The sequence below is a fragment of the Rhipicephalus microplus genome, chromosome X, assembly GCF_043290135.1.
Source record: "Rhipicephalus microplus isolate Deutch F79 chromosome X, USDA_Rmic, whole genome shotgun sequence".
Classification (NCBI taxonomy): Eukaryota; Metazoa; Arthropoda; class Arachnida; order Ixodida; family Ixodidae; genus Rhipicephalus; species Rhipicephalus microplus.
This window is the reverse complement of record NC_134710.1, coordinates 38489226-38507871: the sequence shown is the minus strand read 5'-3', so window position 1 is coordinate 38507871 and position 18646 is coordinate 38489226. Positions and strand designations below refer to the sequence as shown.

Sequence of the window (18646 nt, the reverse complement as noted above, 5' to 3'; positions counted from 1 at the left end):
GAAATAAATATAGTGTATCTAGCGAGAAAGATTGAACTAATTTTTTGCTGGGGCGCCAGGCGTGTCTGCCCATGCGCTGAACGATTATGAACGCAGGGAAACGTATACAACACATCTGTCGTTCCGCTGTAGGGCCGATGCAGCGAATCATGATGGAACGTCCCCTTCGCTTCGTCGTTTTGCGGCCAAGTTGACCACGTCTTGGCAAGGGGTAGTTATTAAAAAAAACGTGAATTCTTTGCAACCCCTGTATAGATTTCAAGAGGCGACATCATTGTGGAGCGGTGCGTGAACAACATTTAGCTCAAATCGTCAAGTACAACCTTTAAAGCCGCAACGTCGCATCAATTCAAGAGACCTACCGTGTTTCAGGCTGTTTCAACAACAAAGGCACCACGTGAGTTTTTTGCGCTGCAACAAACTATCCTTGCCAGGAAATAAATAGCGTGCACATTATTGTGACGCGATTGAGCTACCGCGTGAGGAACGGAACTAAAACTGCAGAAAAGTGTTTTTAGATAGCGCTAGCTGATCTGAGGCCTCTACTGCCCATCATTCGCATGGTGGTTGAACGATAACAGCTGCAAGTTACCTTCTAGTTTTATAATATGAAACTCAATTAATTGATTGCAGTAATGATTTTAAAATCTTGAAACTGTGGAATCATAAGCGTGCGCAGGGTTCTTGTTCAAAGGGCGCAAAAGTTCGTCGCAGCAACCCGCCCCCCTCTCTGTTAAGTCAATGGCCAGGCTTTGTGCTCACCCCGCCCTGCCTCCCCAAATGGGTGAAATAGTGCAACATTTTGCCCACTACTAAAGCGAATGGGCAGTAGAGCATAATTGTGTTTTTTTGTCCCCTTTGCAGGAAGCACAAGTCATAGCACTGCATCTGGAGTATGCAATGCATTACTCACTCGTTAAAAATGGGCATCAGTGCTTTGGAAGCAGACACATAATTAAATTGTCTTACATAAGATAGTCCTATATAATTTCAATTACTTATTCCTGTTGCGGTGAAACATGACCTAACCCCAGCGGCTGCACTTACACAAGCACGCTCTATCGCAATAGGCCGAAAATAAATAATGAGACGAGGGATGCGAATATTTAAACGTCTCATGTTCGTATTCGGGATGTCATCTCTTACTAGAAACAAGCCACACCTGAAGAAGTACGTCAGACGTACTTTTACACTAGATAAAACACTGTCGGATTTGTCAAACATGCCTACAAATAGTTATAGGTAGTCGGACGTAGTACCTTTGATTGATTGATTGATATGTGGGGTTTAACGTCCCAAAACCACTATATGATTATGAGAGACGCCGTAGTGGAGGGCTCCGGAAATTTAGACCACCTGGGGTTCTCTAACGTGCACCCAAATCTGAGCACACGGGCCTACAACATTTCCGCCTCCATCGGAAATGCAGCCGCCGCAGCCGGGATTCGAACCCGCGCCCTGTTGGTCGTAGTACCTTTGAACACAGCAGTATCTTATAAATATCGCTCATTTGATAATTCTTAATGAAACACATATCTCAAAAGCACACATCTTCATTACAAGCAATTTAAACAGACAGCCCAAGCTATATTTTACTGATGCGAAATATTCTTTGTTGCTATCGAGGGCCATTGTGTATAAAAGCCAGTCGGTAGGTGTCTGCCTCGTCTCTTTCCTGAACTTTGAAGAAAAGTTAGCATGGCAGACAGTACAATAGAGCCCGTCACTTTGAGCACAGCAGACCGTCACTGTCGCCATTAGGCGCAACAAACAATCGCATTATATTATTATTATTATTATTATTATTATTATTAATATTATTATTATTATTATTATTATTATTATTATTATTATTATTATTATTATTATTATTATTATTATTATTACTATTATGACACAATGGCATGCCTACTTAGCTCCTTGGGACACATGCGTACCATGCCAGTATTACTCAATTTTCCCTCGTGCACGAAATGCACTGAAACTGCATTTTATTTTGGATAGGGTTATGTTAATCCGTCCTTTTTGCACACAACCTCATGCTATGTAGTTCCTGTGTGAAACTTCGCTGCTGTTAAGATTGGCCAGGCCACCTAAGTAAAAATCTAATTGACATTGCACGATGCACGCCACATAAGAAAACATAGCTACGTCTAGTCGCGTACCATTTATTCGCAGTTGATAGTACCATCTGTGTTTATCTCTATTACACTCTTCGATGACCTACGTAGAATCCAACGATGTCGTAAACTCGCGTCTTAACGGCTGTATAGAAAACGATATCGTAGCTGTAATTTAAAAAAAAACGATAGTCATCATTGTCCTGCTGCTTCGTCACACACACGCGATTGTCCAGACTGGCGTCCATCGAAGTGACAGTTCGTTTATTACGCCGATAACAGGTTCATTGGGGCCCGTCACTGTTTCAGAGTCACGATGTGCCCCACCGTAGTGGTCTAGTGGCTAAGGTACTCGGCTGCTGACCCGCAGGTCGCAGGATCGAATCCCGGCTGCGGCGGCTGCATTTCCGATGGAGGCGGAAATGTTGTAGGCCCGTGTGTCCAGATTTGGGTGCAGGTTAAAAAGCCCCAGGTGGTCTAAATTTCCGGAGCCCTCCCCTACGGCATTTCTTATAATCATATGGTTGTTTTTGAGACGTTAAACCCCACCGGTATTACTTAAAGGAATCACCTCTCTCTTACTTCGTCTGCAGTCGTTGACCAACAGAGACGGGCCCTATCACTTTTGTGGCGTTCGCAGCCCGGCACACGACTTCTCTACCAAGTCTCTCCTTCGTTATTGAAGTATATATTTTACTGACTCAAGAAAAAGAGGGGCGTGGTACAGGCCATTGATTTTAACGAAATTAATGGCGTTATAAACCTCCTCAACATCATCTATGTAATAAGCTCAACCTAAAGCTTTCATACTGATCCTGAATACTTAATTAGTATAAAAAATGCTGTAAGTGAACACTATCAACCAATATGGTGGGCTATAGCCTAAAGATAGCCTTACATAGGTTAAATCACTATTTGTAACAGCTTAACGAAGAGCGTTCAATGTCCTCGATATCAGAGATCTTTCGTTGGAACAATTCCATAAAACAGCGTGTGTAAGCACACTTTAGCCAATATTTTTAATCAAAATAATAGAATATACTAGGTCACAACTTGTTGCTTTTATTAGGCCTTTTGACCCATCTTGTGGGCAAACTGGTCGATGGCCTTACGCTGCCTTTGTTTTCTTCTGCGATTAACTCGTGACACCTTTTCTGCATTATGTATCACAAAGTGGCAAAGTACGCTTCACAAAAGAAAATGCAGAACTGTGAAAGGAGACGCTAAAATTACGGAGGACATGATGCAGTGAAACCAATTTAATAGGATGGTATAGAAGGCTCTATCTAACTTCTCTGTTTTAATTCGTACTCTGTGCTCAAAAATTAGAGGTCCAATAAATCATATCACATTGATATTGGTGATAAAATGTTCGTTGTTGAAGGTTGATAAAGTGCTCGTTAGCGCAACTGGCGACTGCTGACCGAATCACACAGTTACAATTATATTACTGCGATAGCACTTATATGGACACTCTCGGCTGGATGTTGCCGCCAGCACCACCGTCATTCACCGTATATATATATATATATATATATATATATATATATATATATATATATATATATATATATATATATATATATATATATATATATATATATATAGGCAGGCATGGTGGTTGAGTGGCCGTAGCGTTGCATATAGTCCAGTAGATCCTCCGTGAGCGGTCACAACGTGGTTTATTTCGACGTTTCGGCCTAGAGTCTGGCCTTCATCAGGAAATACCCCCCACATGTAATTAATGACGCTGTTCAAAAAGCGAGAAAACTAAAGCGTGAAGACTTACTTATGAAGCGACCACCACGAGAAGACCCACAACGAACAAACCTCTGCTTGACTTACAGCACAAACTTCCCCAATGTAAACAAAATCCTTAAACGACATTACAACATTCTGGAACAAAGTGAACGTCTGAAACGCGCATTCCCATCCGCTCCAGGTGTCGTTTACCGACGACCACGTAACCTCAAAGACACCCTTGTCCACTCCCAAATTAACACATCACCCCCCCATAATTCATGCCGCCCTTGCTTAAAGCCACGATGTCTTGTATGTAAGGCGATGCGAGAAACAGACAAAGCAACCAGCACGCAATCCAAGTTTTCGATTAACATACGAGGAAACCTAACATGCGATTCTTCTAATGTGGTGTACCTACTCGAATGCAACGTGTGTGGTATGCAGTACATCGGACAAACAGAAACACCATTTAGGATTCGCTTCAATAATCACAGAGCCCATGCGAAATCAGCCCCAAGTCTACCTCTATCAAAACATCTCAATCTTCCCGACCATGCATTCGACAAACTATCAGTAACGCTCTTAGAGACGGGATTTAAATCAAATCGAGAACGTGAACAACGAGAGTCATACCTTATCCACCGATTTAACACCCTCGATAGAGGAATAAATGAGAATCCTGGTACACTTGCAGCAATTAAAGCATTAGAAAACAATAACGGCAACGATGAAAATAGTAACTGAGTTCACGGCACTGCAGCTGCGAAGGGCACTGGACAACCTAAAACAATTCCAAGTGTAACTACTCTTCCTAAGTGCAGCTGTCGTCTGTTTTCTGTTTTATTTTACTACCCAATCAATTGTGCCATGCACGACATGCCCAACAGCAACCATGTGCACAGCCGGGAGGCCCCCACGACACGCGTAATTTAGAAGCGGGCCAGGAATTCGCATTGCACGCGCTTGCACAGCCTACCGCAATACGGGGCACCCCTATTTTTACGACGAAATGTTGACAGGGCGCGGAGTAGTTAAAGGCTTAGAACTTCCTAAAATGCCCACTGACCAGCCTCTGCCACAATACGTGGCCCCCGTCCTTCTACGACGAATTGTTTGCGGGACCCCGAGCAGTTAAAGGCTTAGGACTTCCCGAAAAGCTCTTTTTTGCCCCACACCGAACCGCCAGTGCCAGGAGGGACCGTCTGATCGGGAGTAATGCGCTAGTGAACGGAAACATACACAGACCGCTGACATCAGAAAGGTGAAGGGGAGAGGGGGGAGAGAGATGGGGGGGAGTGGAGGGAAAAGTGGAAGGGGGGCACCCGAGGGGCGTTCACCGTATATTATTTTTATCTTTTTTTTCTTTCCTTTTCTTTTCTTTTCTTTTTTTTCCCTCTTACCTTGCCCTCTGATTTGAGATTGTATAAAGCTGAGCACCGACAAACTGTATCTTTATTCCTGATGAAGGCCAGACTCTAGGCCGAAACGTCGAAATAAACCACGTTGTGACCGCTCACGGAGGATCTACTAGACTATATATATATATATATATATATATATATATATATATATATATATATATATATATATATATATATATATATATATATATATATATATATATATATATATATATATATATATATATATATATATATATATATATATATATATATACCTGTGTGTGTGTGTGTGTGTGTGTGTGAAGACGAAAAAAGAAAAATAATCCAGAAAAAGAAAAAGACTCCGGCGTGAGGAATCGAACGTCTGACCTTTTGTTCGTGAGCGCGCGGCGTTAGCCATCGAGCAAGCTACTAATGGCAAGCTACAAACGGCAACCAACAAACGGCAAGCTATTTATATCTACAATGATAGAAATAGCGTGTTTTCAGCATTACCAGCGAGATGGCGCGATGAGCTCGCTCGCTCGTAGGATGAGGTCGGCGCCCAGCTCTTCGCGATGCGCTGATGCGCACTCAACTCACACGCGTGCTTTGCTCCACGGAGGGAAAGAGCCTTATCCGCGCACTTATCCTGTGGTGGGGGAGAATCACGTGCCTTCGACTTTAACTGGAACAATTGCGTCTAGTTCCCGCACACACAAAGATTACTTCGCTCGCTGGACAGGCCCCGTTTGCGAAAAGAGCGCTCTTTTCAAACACAGCGAAGTAACAACTGTGGCATGTAGGCCCGTGTGCTCAGATTTGGATGCACGTTAAAGAACCCCAGGTGGTCAAAATTTCCGGAGCCCTCCACTACGACGTTTCCCATAATCATATAGTGGTTTTCGGACGTTAAACCCCACATACCAAAATCAATCAACAACTGTGGCACTTGCTAGTTCGCACTCATATCTGTACTTGTGATTACGTTTCGTGCCTCATTTTCCTTTCAACAGCGCGTTAAATGTCGAGCTGTAAACGTATTTAGTGGGCTCTCGTCCTGTGTGTGTTGTTTTTGTGCGTCATTTGTGCGTGAGCAGCGCGCTGCACGTTTTGATCTGCTTGCCGTTCTCAGCGTTACATTTCAAGTTTTTGCTATCACATTCATTGCTTCGCTCTTGCGGCGAAACTGTGACATTTTTAACAGTTTCGTTAACGTTAGCTTGGGCACGCCGCTTAAGCAATGTGTGCCTTAGTTCCTTACCAACTGACCCCCCTTTCCCGCAGGTCGCGGCCACAATATCTATGGAGGCGAAAATGCTTGACTTTCATGTGCTTAGGTTTACATGCACGTTAAAGAACCCCAGATGGTCGAAATTTCCGGAGCCCTCCACTACAGCGTCTCTCATAATCATATGGTGGATTTGGGATGTTAAACCCCAACAATTATTATTATTAACTAACCCCCTTCCGCAGGTTTGGGCGTCCTGTAAAGCGTGCTTCACCTCTTGCTGATTCATAATGCAAAGAAGTTGACATTACGTTAACATAAAAAGGGGGGTGTGGTGATCTAAATTTGATGGGGAAAAAACGGGGAAAGGGTAAAAGTGCACACGGCACGCAAACTTAAACTACTTAGTCTATTTCAGGAAAGCAACATGGTTGACGTCAAGCCCGGCTTGCCATAAACTCTTTCAATACCGCCGCAGCAAGTTAGTGAGCACGGCTGGCAGAGTAGAAGGAATCAAAAGCAGTCCTGATCTTCACTTTTCGTTCGCTTGTTTATTCGTGACATGACTCTGTACCCTTCATACCGGGTGTTTTAAGGAATGTGTCCAAAATCCTAAAAAAGTATGGAAAATGTGATATTTGTTCAGTGCCTTCACAATTACTTCTTTTGTAACCGCAGGCTTCTTGAGACAGTTACATACATCATTTCGGATAGTAATTGAGAACCTTTAGTTACTCAACTTTTAATTAGAAGAGTGAGGTGGTTATGTCAAACAGGAGAATTGAGTTCTTTGTGTGATGAATCGATCATAGCTTCATATATAGAAAAAGCGTCTTCTTGTAATGATTATGGCGTCATAAAATTTAATAGAATTCTACGTGAAACCGACTCAGAAGCACCGATGAGCGCAACAAACAGACGGCTGTCCAAGCTAACTATTACAGAGGCGTAGTGTTCTTCTGCGTTCGCTAACGTATGAGCGTCATGCGTGCTACTGTTGCAAGCACAGCCTTCACACCTACACCACGAAGTCGGTCGATGGTTGATATGAAGACGCGCTCACTCAATCTGAACGCCTCAGATGAATATGGCAGTTGCGTTTTTCCCTGTTTCTGTTTCACCACTGAATTTGGTTGGCTTTCATTACTTCCCAATCATTCCTCGAGGCCGCTTTTTTGGGAATTTCACAGCTGTGGTGGGTTTTTTGCGTGAAATAATTCAATTAACCTATCTGACATAACCACCAAACTCTACTAATTAAAAAGGTAACTAGTTTAACTTTTCAATTGCCGTCCGAAATGATGTATTTAGTCATCTTAAGATGGCTACGTCTAAGGAACAAGTAATTGTATCCTACTTTATGTTCTTGGTCTGTAATTGTCTTTGTGTATCCTTGTTCAACCCCCCCCCCCACCTTATGTGTTACCCTGTCAAGAGCCCTTAACAAAAAAAATAAATTATGATGATGATGATTGTGAAGGTAACAAACATATATCACATTTTCTTGTTTGTTTTTTAGAAGTTCGGACACATTTTTTGAAGCACCTGGTATAAGTCGCAGGCTGCACATCATGCCGTGTGTTTATCGGCATCGCAACAGCACACATGCGCTGTTATGAGTGCGCGAAGTAAATTGCTCGCATGTGTGACAGGCTAGGTTTTAAATATTCTGAGAACAGAACAAAAAATATGTGTGTGAAAAATCAAAGAGAAACGAGAAATCTGGCTGTAAATACACATGTGGGTATACCACTACTGCAAGCTGCCGAAATAGGCGCACATCAACACAACCACACACTCATACACACATATACGTGGTGCTTTCAGAAATATGTTAAAAAATCGTCAGAGATATGGGAAATATAATATTTGCTCGCTGCCTTCTGTTTTTTTTTTTCTTTGGCGACCACTACCTTAACATCACAAAAATATTTATAAATAAGCAAGCGTTGTTGAATACAATATACTGCTCACATGTGTACATAATACCTGTGGCTACAATGTCCGAAATATTCATCAAGCTGGCGTGTTTGCCGGAAATACCTTTTGCGTTGTCTAAAACAAGATAGTCGTCAAGAGGAAAAACGTTTTTAATGCTAGAACAATGCTTGTGTACCAATCTGTAGGCATGGGTGTGAGTATAGAATCAATGCCATGTGCCAGACTAAGGTGTAAGCCATGTGTCCAACTTGGCTGTCGCAGGTGGTGAAGCTGATCCTGCAGGGCATACTGCTCAGTCCACCCGAGGAGTGTCCGCCGCACGTGTGCACCTTGATGGCCGGCTGCTGGAAGACGGAGCCGCGCGACCGCCTCAGCTTCAGCGACATCTACAAGCGGCTCGTGGACACACACCCGCCACCTCCGCCGCCGCAGGACGAGCAGGAGCCCCTCGAAGAAGAGCTGGACAGCGAAGACTACCTGGTTCCCAAGGCTCCGGCCGCGACCCGCCACCAACCATGGTGAAAGGAGCGCACACAGTTTGCCTCCCTTCCATCCGGAGGCCAGTGGCGCTCTCAGAGTTCACCAGGCTCACCATAAGGTTGTGGGAGCTCGCCGAAAGTTTCAGCGATGTTACTCGCCGATCGGGCGGTTCTCGATTTGTGTGTGATGTACGGTATAGGTTGATGACGTCATTTCGGGGAGGCTTCGCTTCCGTGTACGTCGTGGGTCTTACGTTGAAAAGGCACTGCGTAAGATTTGAATTTTTCACGTCAAACGTGTCGAAAGAGCATCCGATACTTCGAGAGTTGATTGTTACATCTTGTAGGGCAAGGTGTAACCTTACGTGTTGTAGCGAGACATACGAAAAAAAGGCCGGGTATGGCAGTGCGTCAGGTCATGTGCGAGAACTAAAGTTATAGTGCTCAATTTCCTCTAACTACGTCCGGTTATTTGACGATAGTGTGGTCAGTTGCGCAACTGAATCTGTTACTTTAAATAAACTGCGCTCGTCCCTACGATGCCTACTGCAGCCGCCATTGCAAGCTACGCAACATGGTATACCGTATCCTTTCGACAGCTATTGCACGAAATGCATGTGTTTCCATGCAGCAGGATTCTTGTGGTGTATGTTTGGAAGCGAGCGGGACATGCAAGAGTATAGCATACTTCTGTTGTTTGACGTACGATGACTGCTTTGACTGGAACAGTGACAAACGAGCCATGTCGCTAGATGAAACCCCGCTCTTGTTAACAAGCATAGACGAAAACCTTCAAAGGATTGCACTGAGGTTGCTTCATCTTGACATTGTGCACGATAGACTATTCTCGTATAACCTGTACAAGGACTGCTGCTGTTTGCAGGAAGTGTTTGCCAGAAGATTTGACGGAGGGAATGAGGCGGAGCATTTGTATGCAGCTTTAATGGAGACTCGCTGTTCGAGTGAGCTTACAAGCAGATATAACAGTTTCCTTTCATTGCCATGAGGAGCGGTAATAAACAGCAGCTGCTTTTGATTAACGTCTTCCTGCAAGCGCACGTCCACCTGGAGGTCTGTTGTAAGCGGCTCATCTCGCCATACCTGCTACGACGATTTCTTTTAGACGCGATCTGTGGCATCACGTGCTTCTTTGCGCAAATCGGCGATTTGTGTCATCTGTTTAAAGTACACATCCGCTCCCACCTTTATATTTCTCAAATGCGTTTGTGTAAGCAGTGTTCGTGTTTATATTTATTGTATTTATTTCTTAAACGTGTACAAAGTGTCACAGTGTAATCGTTTGTGTACATAAACTGCATCACTGCATCCACATGTGTGCGTAGGCTAAGTCAGACATGTCTGTACAGCGTTGCATGAGATGCTCCAATCTGTTAGCCAACGCGCCGACAGAAGCACAAAGTCATGTTGAGGTACATACACAAAACGGTCAAGAGCTCTAATTTTTGTGGAGATACGGTGACTCAGAACGAACTACAGCGGCTCTATGTGTAATGGCTCTATGTGCAGCGGCTCTATGTATGTGGAACGGCTCAGGCAGATTATCACTGCTCAATCACTTATCTTTCATTCGCTTTAAAAAAAACAGACACATTAGAGTGTCATTTAAAGATCTCAATGTACTCTATATGTATATGTGAAAGCAGTGGCACTCTGCATGTGTATTCGTGAATAGAAACGCTGTCACACTCGGAGAGCACTCGAAAAAGCGAAGGCACTTGGCCTTCGCCCGCTGGGTTGCGGAGTTTTACCGCCGCTGTAGCAGCGACCCGGAAGCGCTCCAATAAGTTTCTACGAGGCGTTCTAAAAGTGCCGATTCAGGCTCGAACTCATACGGTCTTTTTCTAACTTGAAAAGCGTAGCCGCCTGCAGGACGCATAAAAAGTGTGTACTCCACTCGTAATCGGAGGCCGGAACAATTAGCCGTAAGGCCCACCATAGATGACCAAGTGCTCGTCAGGGCAAGCTTGCACATTCAAAAAATGAGCCATCCTTGTCGTTTTGAATCGCTGTGGCACGTTTCTGTAGTACCTTAACATTGACATAATCAAGCTACTACTACCGTCCCTGCCTAAGGGCTCCATTGTAGTCAAAGCATATCCAAAGAGAACGCAGTCCAGTTACCTTCTAAGACGGCTTCGTGAAGGTCTCATGCAGTGAATGAGGTTGACGTAAAACTTGAAAGATTACTGTTGATTCGGACAAAGAATCCACAACGGCGGCGACTACTAAAAGCAAAGCTCACGCAAATATGTTAAATATGACGGCTTTACGGGTGTCTCGATTGTTCCTTGTCGTGTTCAGTTGGCCAGAGTCTACAAACGCAGTGTATGTGATAGTTGTTCGTCTCATCCGAAATGCACCGCACATGATATCGGCACAGGACTTTTCGGAGATATTGATGCACCTGGGCGTAGAGTGGTCACTCGACTGAACAATATATCATATCCCCGTCGTTTATTTTTGTCTTGTGTCGGCCGCAGACCACGCGACAACGTGTTCAACGAGTTAAATCCAAGTGTTGTTGTTGCTTGTATTTTGGCCAGCGTAAACTGAAAATTATCGTCACATGTGATGTAACACCACTTAGTTTGAAATCATATACGCACGAGTAGCTAGGCTGATTCACGCTGTAAATTCATCGAATTTTGTTAACTTGATATCTGCTTGTTATCCGCTAAACGCGTTACCTGACGTCAGAATTGCTCAGGACTACGCTCCTTTTCCTGTATTTTTTTACTACGGGTATTTTTGCCTTACATTGCCCTCCTCCCTGCTGTAATTCCCTCGCCACTTCATTTTACCGATGTAGGGCAGACTGCAGTTCGGGCCACGCTTAAAAACTACGCCCGCGAAACTTGTCTAATTATCTGATCAGATTCACCAAGAAGTTTAAAATATAAAAGTGATTCAGCAACTATTCTTCCTGATCGGACACGGTAAAAACAATAAAATAATGAGAAAAGAACATTCCGGCCGTTCCAGTAGTTCCAGAAAAACAAAAAAACACGACACGTGAATTTAAATAATCAATTATTGATTACACCAAGAGGCTACGCATAACTGTTTACTTCGGACTAAATTGGGGAGAAAAACTTTTCCTGCGTCTTGCATTACAAGCACCTCATTTATTTGTTCCGGCTGCTCGCAGGTTGATGAATGCACTTTCTGAAACACTCTTTGCCCCGCCCCGAAAACGCCGCTTCATTAATCACACATTGTGTACAGCCATCAAAGAGAGCATTCGTTAGCGCACCTCGCGGTGTAATTAGTTACTAAGGCGACTTCTGCTGACGAGCGTCCTTATCCGTGGAGCAGCCGTGTTCGAAGCAAATGTCTTTTTTTTTTTTGCAGGCGTGTACGCACGATGTCACCGCGGCATGCTCCTGGGGGTTCACATGTGTTCAAATTTGAGAGTGTCCGTACTTGGGCACACTAGGCGCTGCGAAAGGTTTAGCGTTAATCTACTCTTAGGCCCCGCTAAGGGCGGATTAATTTCTTTGATGCAGTTCGCGCGAATCGCGATCCGCGGAAGGCGCCTTTTAGAACTTGGCGGGACTCTTTAGTGCAGGGCGCAAACTATCAACCGCAGCGAGGCGAAACTACATGCAACAATGTTTCCAGCATTCTACCAATTTTTTCGGGTGCTTCTACAATACTTGCCGTAGCACTGTGCTTGGCGCTTGCGTTTGACTGTGCTCCAATGTATTTTTTTGCAAATTGTAGATCAAGTGACACTGCCGAATATATCTCCGGTCTCACTTTTTTTCTCCTTTTTTTTCGTGCCTATTATAATAAATGCAGGGCAAGGTGCTTACGTTAGAGGCCATGTTCAAATTTTAGTGTGCATAAATTTCACTTCTGACTTGTCCTTGTAGATTTAGATGAGTTTGCATACTGAAGGGGCGCTTAACAATCGAGAAAGCGTTTTCGATCCCGTCAGCTGTCGAACTTGCACCTTTTCAAAGCTACGTTTTCTCAAATTCAGCATCGCCTGAACTCCTAGTCATGCCATTTTGCGTCACCCTATCACCAGCGCTAGTGCCAACAATCATGCCAGGCGTAACAATAGCCTAAAACGCAGCAATAAAGCAGTTATACTTTTCGGTACGCAGCCCACGCGCTTTCAATCGTACGGGCAAGCGAGCTCAATAGTGTGGAAGTGTTAAACGGTATTTACATAGCAGAGAGCCGCCTCTTGGTCGGTGATGGCCCTTCGTACACATTTCGCGGTTCGCTGTAATAACACTGGCCTCAGCGCCTATATAGGATCCCTTCACAGCAAAAGTTTTGTTCATGACTTTTTAGCCTTTAATTTGTAGCCTTGTGTCTGGTAATGCCGAAATTTAATCGTGAATGTTCTAACGTATCATGTAATTCATTCTAGCGCCGTAAATTGTGAATAATTTTTTTGCGTCACTTCAAAACGACCACATAAAATCGTAACCCCCCCCCCCCCCCCACAGCGCGGCAGCACCAGTGAGCACGTGTGCTCAAGCTCAGGTGACGCGGGGGGGGGGGGGTGAACAATAAACGATGCGGATGCTTTCAACATGTCCCCTCAGGAACAAAGAAAATCATTATAAGCGTAAGCAGCGAAAACCACCTTGAGAGCAGCCCCACAACAGAGCGAGAAATGCGAGGAGGAACAATAGTACTCATCAGATGCCAGTCGTGGTTTCGTGTGCGCCCCGTGAATGTTCTACGATGCCGACAATATACTCGCTTTTTGTGTGTGGAACGTCAAAGCGGACCTCTGTATACGTCATTCCAGTGGCGATGTCACACGGGGCTGAAAACTTAGACGAGCACTCACGTTTATCATAAAACCAAATTCAACTATCATAAATGCGACGTTCGTTAGTTGTAACCGGTCAGAAGTGCGCGCAAATGCAGGACTATCAAACAACGCCAGCATTCCGACTCTCCGAATTCGGAGCCAGGGGTCCTTTCTTTTTTCCTAGTCAAACAAAATGGCACATTACACTGACCTCCATCCAATAACCCAATGAGCTTTTCGCGTGCGTCCTTGTTTTCTCTTTTAACTGTGCATGTGTCTTCGCCAAGATGTATTCTGTGTAAAAAAAAAAAAGAGCGGAAACTTGTGCTTGAAGCTTGTTCGCCCCTACCACGCGAAGGGAATCAGTTTGATAGGTAATGATTTTCTATTAAATATGAATGTATGTCGATATCACCATCGGCCCACCAACAAAGCACCAGCATTAATTACATCGTCACTACGATAGCAATCTGCTCAGAACAGTTATCACTCCGTGTTTGTCTGCGTAATCACTCCGTGTTTTCATGCTCAAAAGCCGCACTTTTGAAATCACATGACGTCAGAGAGCTTACTCAGATGAGGGAAATTGAGCTGTCTGAAGATGGTATCGCATTATTACTACAGAAAATAAATATCCACTCGGCTACCGGTCCTGACTTTAATTCAAATTTTGTCCTAAAAAAACTGTGCATTGTCTGTCACCCCTTTCTTAACACTGTTATTTAAGATATCTCTTCAAGTTGGTGCTCTACCTTCGGACTGGAAAACTGCAAATGTTATTCCAATTCACAAAAGTGGTTCAAAAACAAGAACGTGCAACTACAGGCCAATTTCACTGACAAGCGTTGCTTGTAAAACATTAAAGCATGTTGTTTATAAAAATTTAATGGCACACCTTCAAGAAAATAGCTTCATTATTTCAACGCAACATGGCTTCAGGACTGGCTTTTCTTGCGACACTCAGCTTGTAGAATTTAGCCATGACATCGCAGCATTTATTAACTCAGGTTTGCAAGTTGACTGCATCTCTTTAGATTTTCGGAAAGCTTTCGATACCGTATCTCACAACCTGTTACTACTAAAGTTGTCCTACCTCAACTTGCCGAACACCCTCCTGAAGTGGTTGGAGGCGTACCTGTTAGAAACCAACGCGTGATACTTCATGGTGTCCGCTCTTCTGATGTCTCTGTATTATCTGGAGTGCCACAGGGGTCCGTCTTAGGGCCCCTGCTTTTTCTTATATTTATCAATGACCTTACTGAACGCTTGTCTTGCCGTGTGAAGTTATATGCAGATGATTGCTGTATTTACTGTGAAATTTCAAGTGAATCAGATAGTCAACTGCTACAGAATGATCTGAACAAAATCATGTCTTGGTGTGCGACTTGGAACATGACACTCAGCCTGTCCAAATGCAACCTCTTAAGATTCACAAACAAAAGACACCCGCTAATGGCAAACTATGTCTTGAATACAACACAACTGTCCCTTGTGACAGAATATAAGTACTTAGGAGTCATTTTTTCCAGCAATTTGACTTGGAATGCCCACATAAATTACATCGTAACAAAGGCCAGCAACACATTAAACTTCTTAAGACGTAACTTTAAACAAGCACCGGCCAGCCTGAAAGAAATCCTGTATATGTCGAATGTACGCCCACTTTTGGAATACGCGTGCAGCACGTGGGACCCTTTTACTAAGGTGAACATCGATGCTCTAGAACGCGTGCAGCTGAGAGCGGCCCGTTTCGTCACGGATGATTACAACTTTCCTAAAAAATCTTTCGAAATCAGGAGTACTTTAGGATGGCCTCCTCTTGAAGACAGGTGCAAATTCTTACGTTTATCTCTGTTTCACAAGATATTCCATGGTTTAACGGGTATTCGCAAAGAAAACTACATATCGGAGCCTACGTATATATTTGCTCGTACTGATCACCCCCTTAAAGTGCGCGAGTTCGCTACCAGAATTAACCTTTTTAAATATTCATTTTTTCCGCGATCAATTAAGCAATGTAACAAACTACCTCATGAAATTGTAGCCGCGTCCAGGGAAACATTCGCCACTGCGCTGGAACATCATATTTTATCGTAGCCTGAGCACACATTAATGCTGCCTACACTTTCGTTTCATCTCTCTAACGATCTACGCTTCAGTTTTTTTTTTTTACCTTCACACACGTCAATGTTTATTACGTGTCACCGTTGGATGCTTTATTATGTATCTGTATTATTTTATGTTCAACTCAGTGTGAATGGACTGTCGCCTTTCTGCATTTCGAAATCGTTATCTCCCCCCTACACTAATGCCCCTCGCGGGCGCTGTAGGTACTGTAAATAAATAAATAAATAAATAAGTTATGCGAACTGTTTAAAACCCTACGCGATGCCCCCAAAGCTGCGGAAATATCGTTCCTATGCGTTGACTTTACTGAAGCCACAGATAACCAGAAATTCTCCTTCCTGTTTTAGTTTAATACCAACCGTTGCGAAACTGGCCCTTGCTTTAGATGCAACCGCGCGAAATATTCGACCAGTAAATGTCCACATCATTGCAATGCGAACTTTTTTCTAATCACTAAAGCAATCAGGTACCGCGCAAGCTCCCCACGGTCTAAGTAAGCGCATCAAATTAACGTGGAGCCCCGTTTGGATTTCCAAGCCAGGAATTACAAAAACGTGCGCGTCAATTAGCGCAACTGCGTGCTTATCTTCAAGTTAGATTGCACGAGCTGTAGGTATATCCACCAGTATCACGTCAGCGCGCAAAGCGCAAAAGGCATTGGCCACTGATGAACGCACAAGCCTGTCTAGTCACAAGGGGGGGGGGGGGATTTTTAAATGAGAGAAAAGAAGATAAAAGTGAGCCCCGTAACTTTCTGCATTGAGGTGCGACACCTCAACAGTAGCTCACGAGGGATGGAATAAGGCAGAATAAAAAAGGATAAAGTGAGAAGTAAATATAAGATAGAGAAAGATGAGGACACGGTTGAAGGAGCCCGAGGACGGGGCACCATTCAGTGAGGGCTCTTGTCGGCGTCAGGAGATGGCGGAGGGCGGGCCGGTCGGCCAGAGCTGCGCTGTTGTCGGAGATCGTGGGGGCACAACCGTTCCGCACGAAATCCAGCGAGCGACTCTGGGCGCCAAGTGAAGAATACGCGCGTCCCCATACGAAAAGTGCACCTTTTTTTTTGGGGGGGGGGGGGGGGCTGCGTTTGATGCTGGTGTATTCGTCAGCATCCAATCCAAATCAGTACGATGTGCTTTGAGAAGCGCACACGCCCCACTAACACGCGCTTATTTAAGTGCGTGTCGTCTCACCTGCGCAAACGAGTGCGAGTTTCGCTTGAAATGTACAAAATTTCAAAAAAACTGGAGAATTTATACTAGATGTGTCACGGTTTTCTCAGCGCATGAATGGTGTGATAGATGCCTCGTTGTGCTCATGAACCAGTTGTTTGTTGCAGTTCTATGAATACACATAGATGCATGTCGCCCGCAAGCACACGTAGTGTGCCGAGGCGTGTATATATTATACATGTTTGCTCTCTATATTCATGTTACGTTCGAACTACGGTGTAAGGGCAAGAGCTCTTCAAAACGCTTCATTCGTGCGGCGGCTGCCTGCGCTATAATTAAGTACATGAAGCAGGAGCACCATCAAATAAAAAAATCTTCATAAGTCGGCAAACTCACTCGGGATTCGACTCACTTAAACTCACTCGAATCGAGGCGCCAGTCTGAGTATGAGTCCGGGTGAGTAATATTTTGGAGATTTGAAGACCGAGTGAGCCCAACACAGGAAAATTTTAGTTAGTCAGAGACCGATTCAGTGAGCCCTAAGCGCAAAATATAATATTTTATTAGTGAGTCTGAGTCAGCTCCACAATTTTTGCCGATTTATGCACATCTGAGCCTGGTTCTCGTCAACGCTGCTTTAATAATTTTTAAATGTTTGCTCACCAAGTCGTCTTAGTTTCACAACTCTTGTTGAATGTCAAGGTGCTCCTGATGGCCAGGCAGCTGCTGGAACTGTTCGATATTTCTAACAAAAAACAAACGACATTAGAGACGTAGACCATTACAAAACTCGGCTAAGGACCGCTGTTGCCGCGAGCTGCACGCCAGTTACCGGATTGAGCTATACTTACAAGCTTCTGCAGCCTCCATGCAAAAGCAGAAAACAAAAAAAAAACGGTTAAATCATCCTTGGTGAACAGTAAATAAAGCCCGGCTGTAAACGCGATCACTCGTGCAGCTCGTTTTTTTCAGAGCTCAGCGGTGCCTCCCTAGCTTGCGTTGGTCTTACACCACAGCCCGAACGCTAGATCACCCTTCCATTATTATCAACAACCTGCGCTTTGGGACCGCCCTGTACATAGATGTTGCCGCTTCTGGAACACTCCCCGTTGTAAGCTGCACCACGCTGCAGGCCGACCAACACGACATGTGAATAAAAGCTTTATTTATCGACTAATCGCTACCCTTACTGCCACCCGACCGAGTGGTGAGGACGGGCCGACAGTGGCTGAGAGTGGCCGATCAAGGACGGACGCCACACGGTGAGTCGGGCCGAATGATTCGACGCCGTGTCCAAGCCGCTACCGTGCGACGCACACACCCCACTGGGTGAATTAAAGTACCACAAGCACGAAACAATTTTTGAGGCACGACGTAGTCAGGCACTCCATTTCCTTTGGACCGTCAGTAGCACTTTCACGCGTATACCTAAATAAAATCAGACGGGAGGTTTTTTTTTTTTTTGCCGCAATCAAAGTGCAGTCGTCATGGCCCTTGGGCTTAGCATCAAAACACCTAAGCCGCTAAGCCACCACGGCGTGCAAGATTGTTGCGTCTGTTTTAAAAATAAGCGTTCTTTGTACTCTAAAAATTAAATATCTGCAGCAGGCACATTTAATTTTTACCTACACAGGCCTGGATTCCTCCCCC

At 44.3% G+C, this 18646-nt stretch overlaps 1 protein-coding gene across 1 annotated transcript in view; it reads left to right on the top strand.

Annotated features, from left to right (window-relative positions):
* Window positions 1-18173, top strand: part of LOC119176617 (high affinity nerve growth factor receptor) — a 436833-nt gene extending 418660 nt beyond the window's left edge. The window contains exon 9 of the mRNA XM_075876262.1: window positions 8679-18173. Coding sequence (XP_075732377.1) covers window positions 8679-8939 — 261 coding nt within the window. The 3' untranslated portion in view covers window positions 8940-18173. The remainder of the gene's footprint in view (window positions 1-8678) is intronic.
* Window positions 18174-18646: the final 473 nt, after the last annotated feature.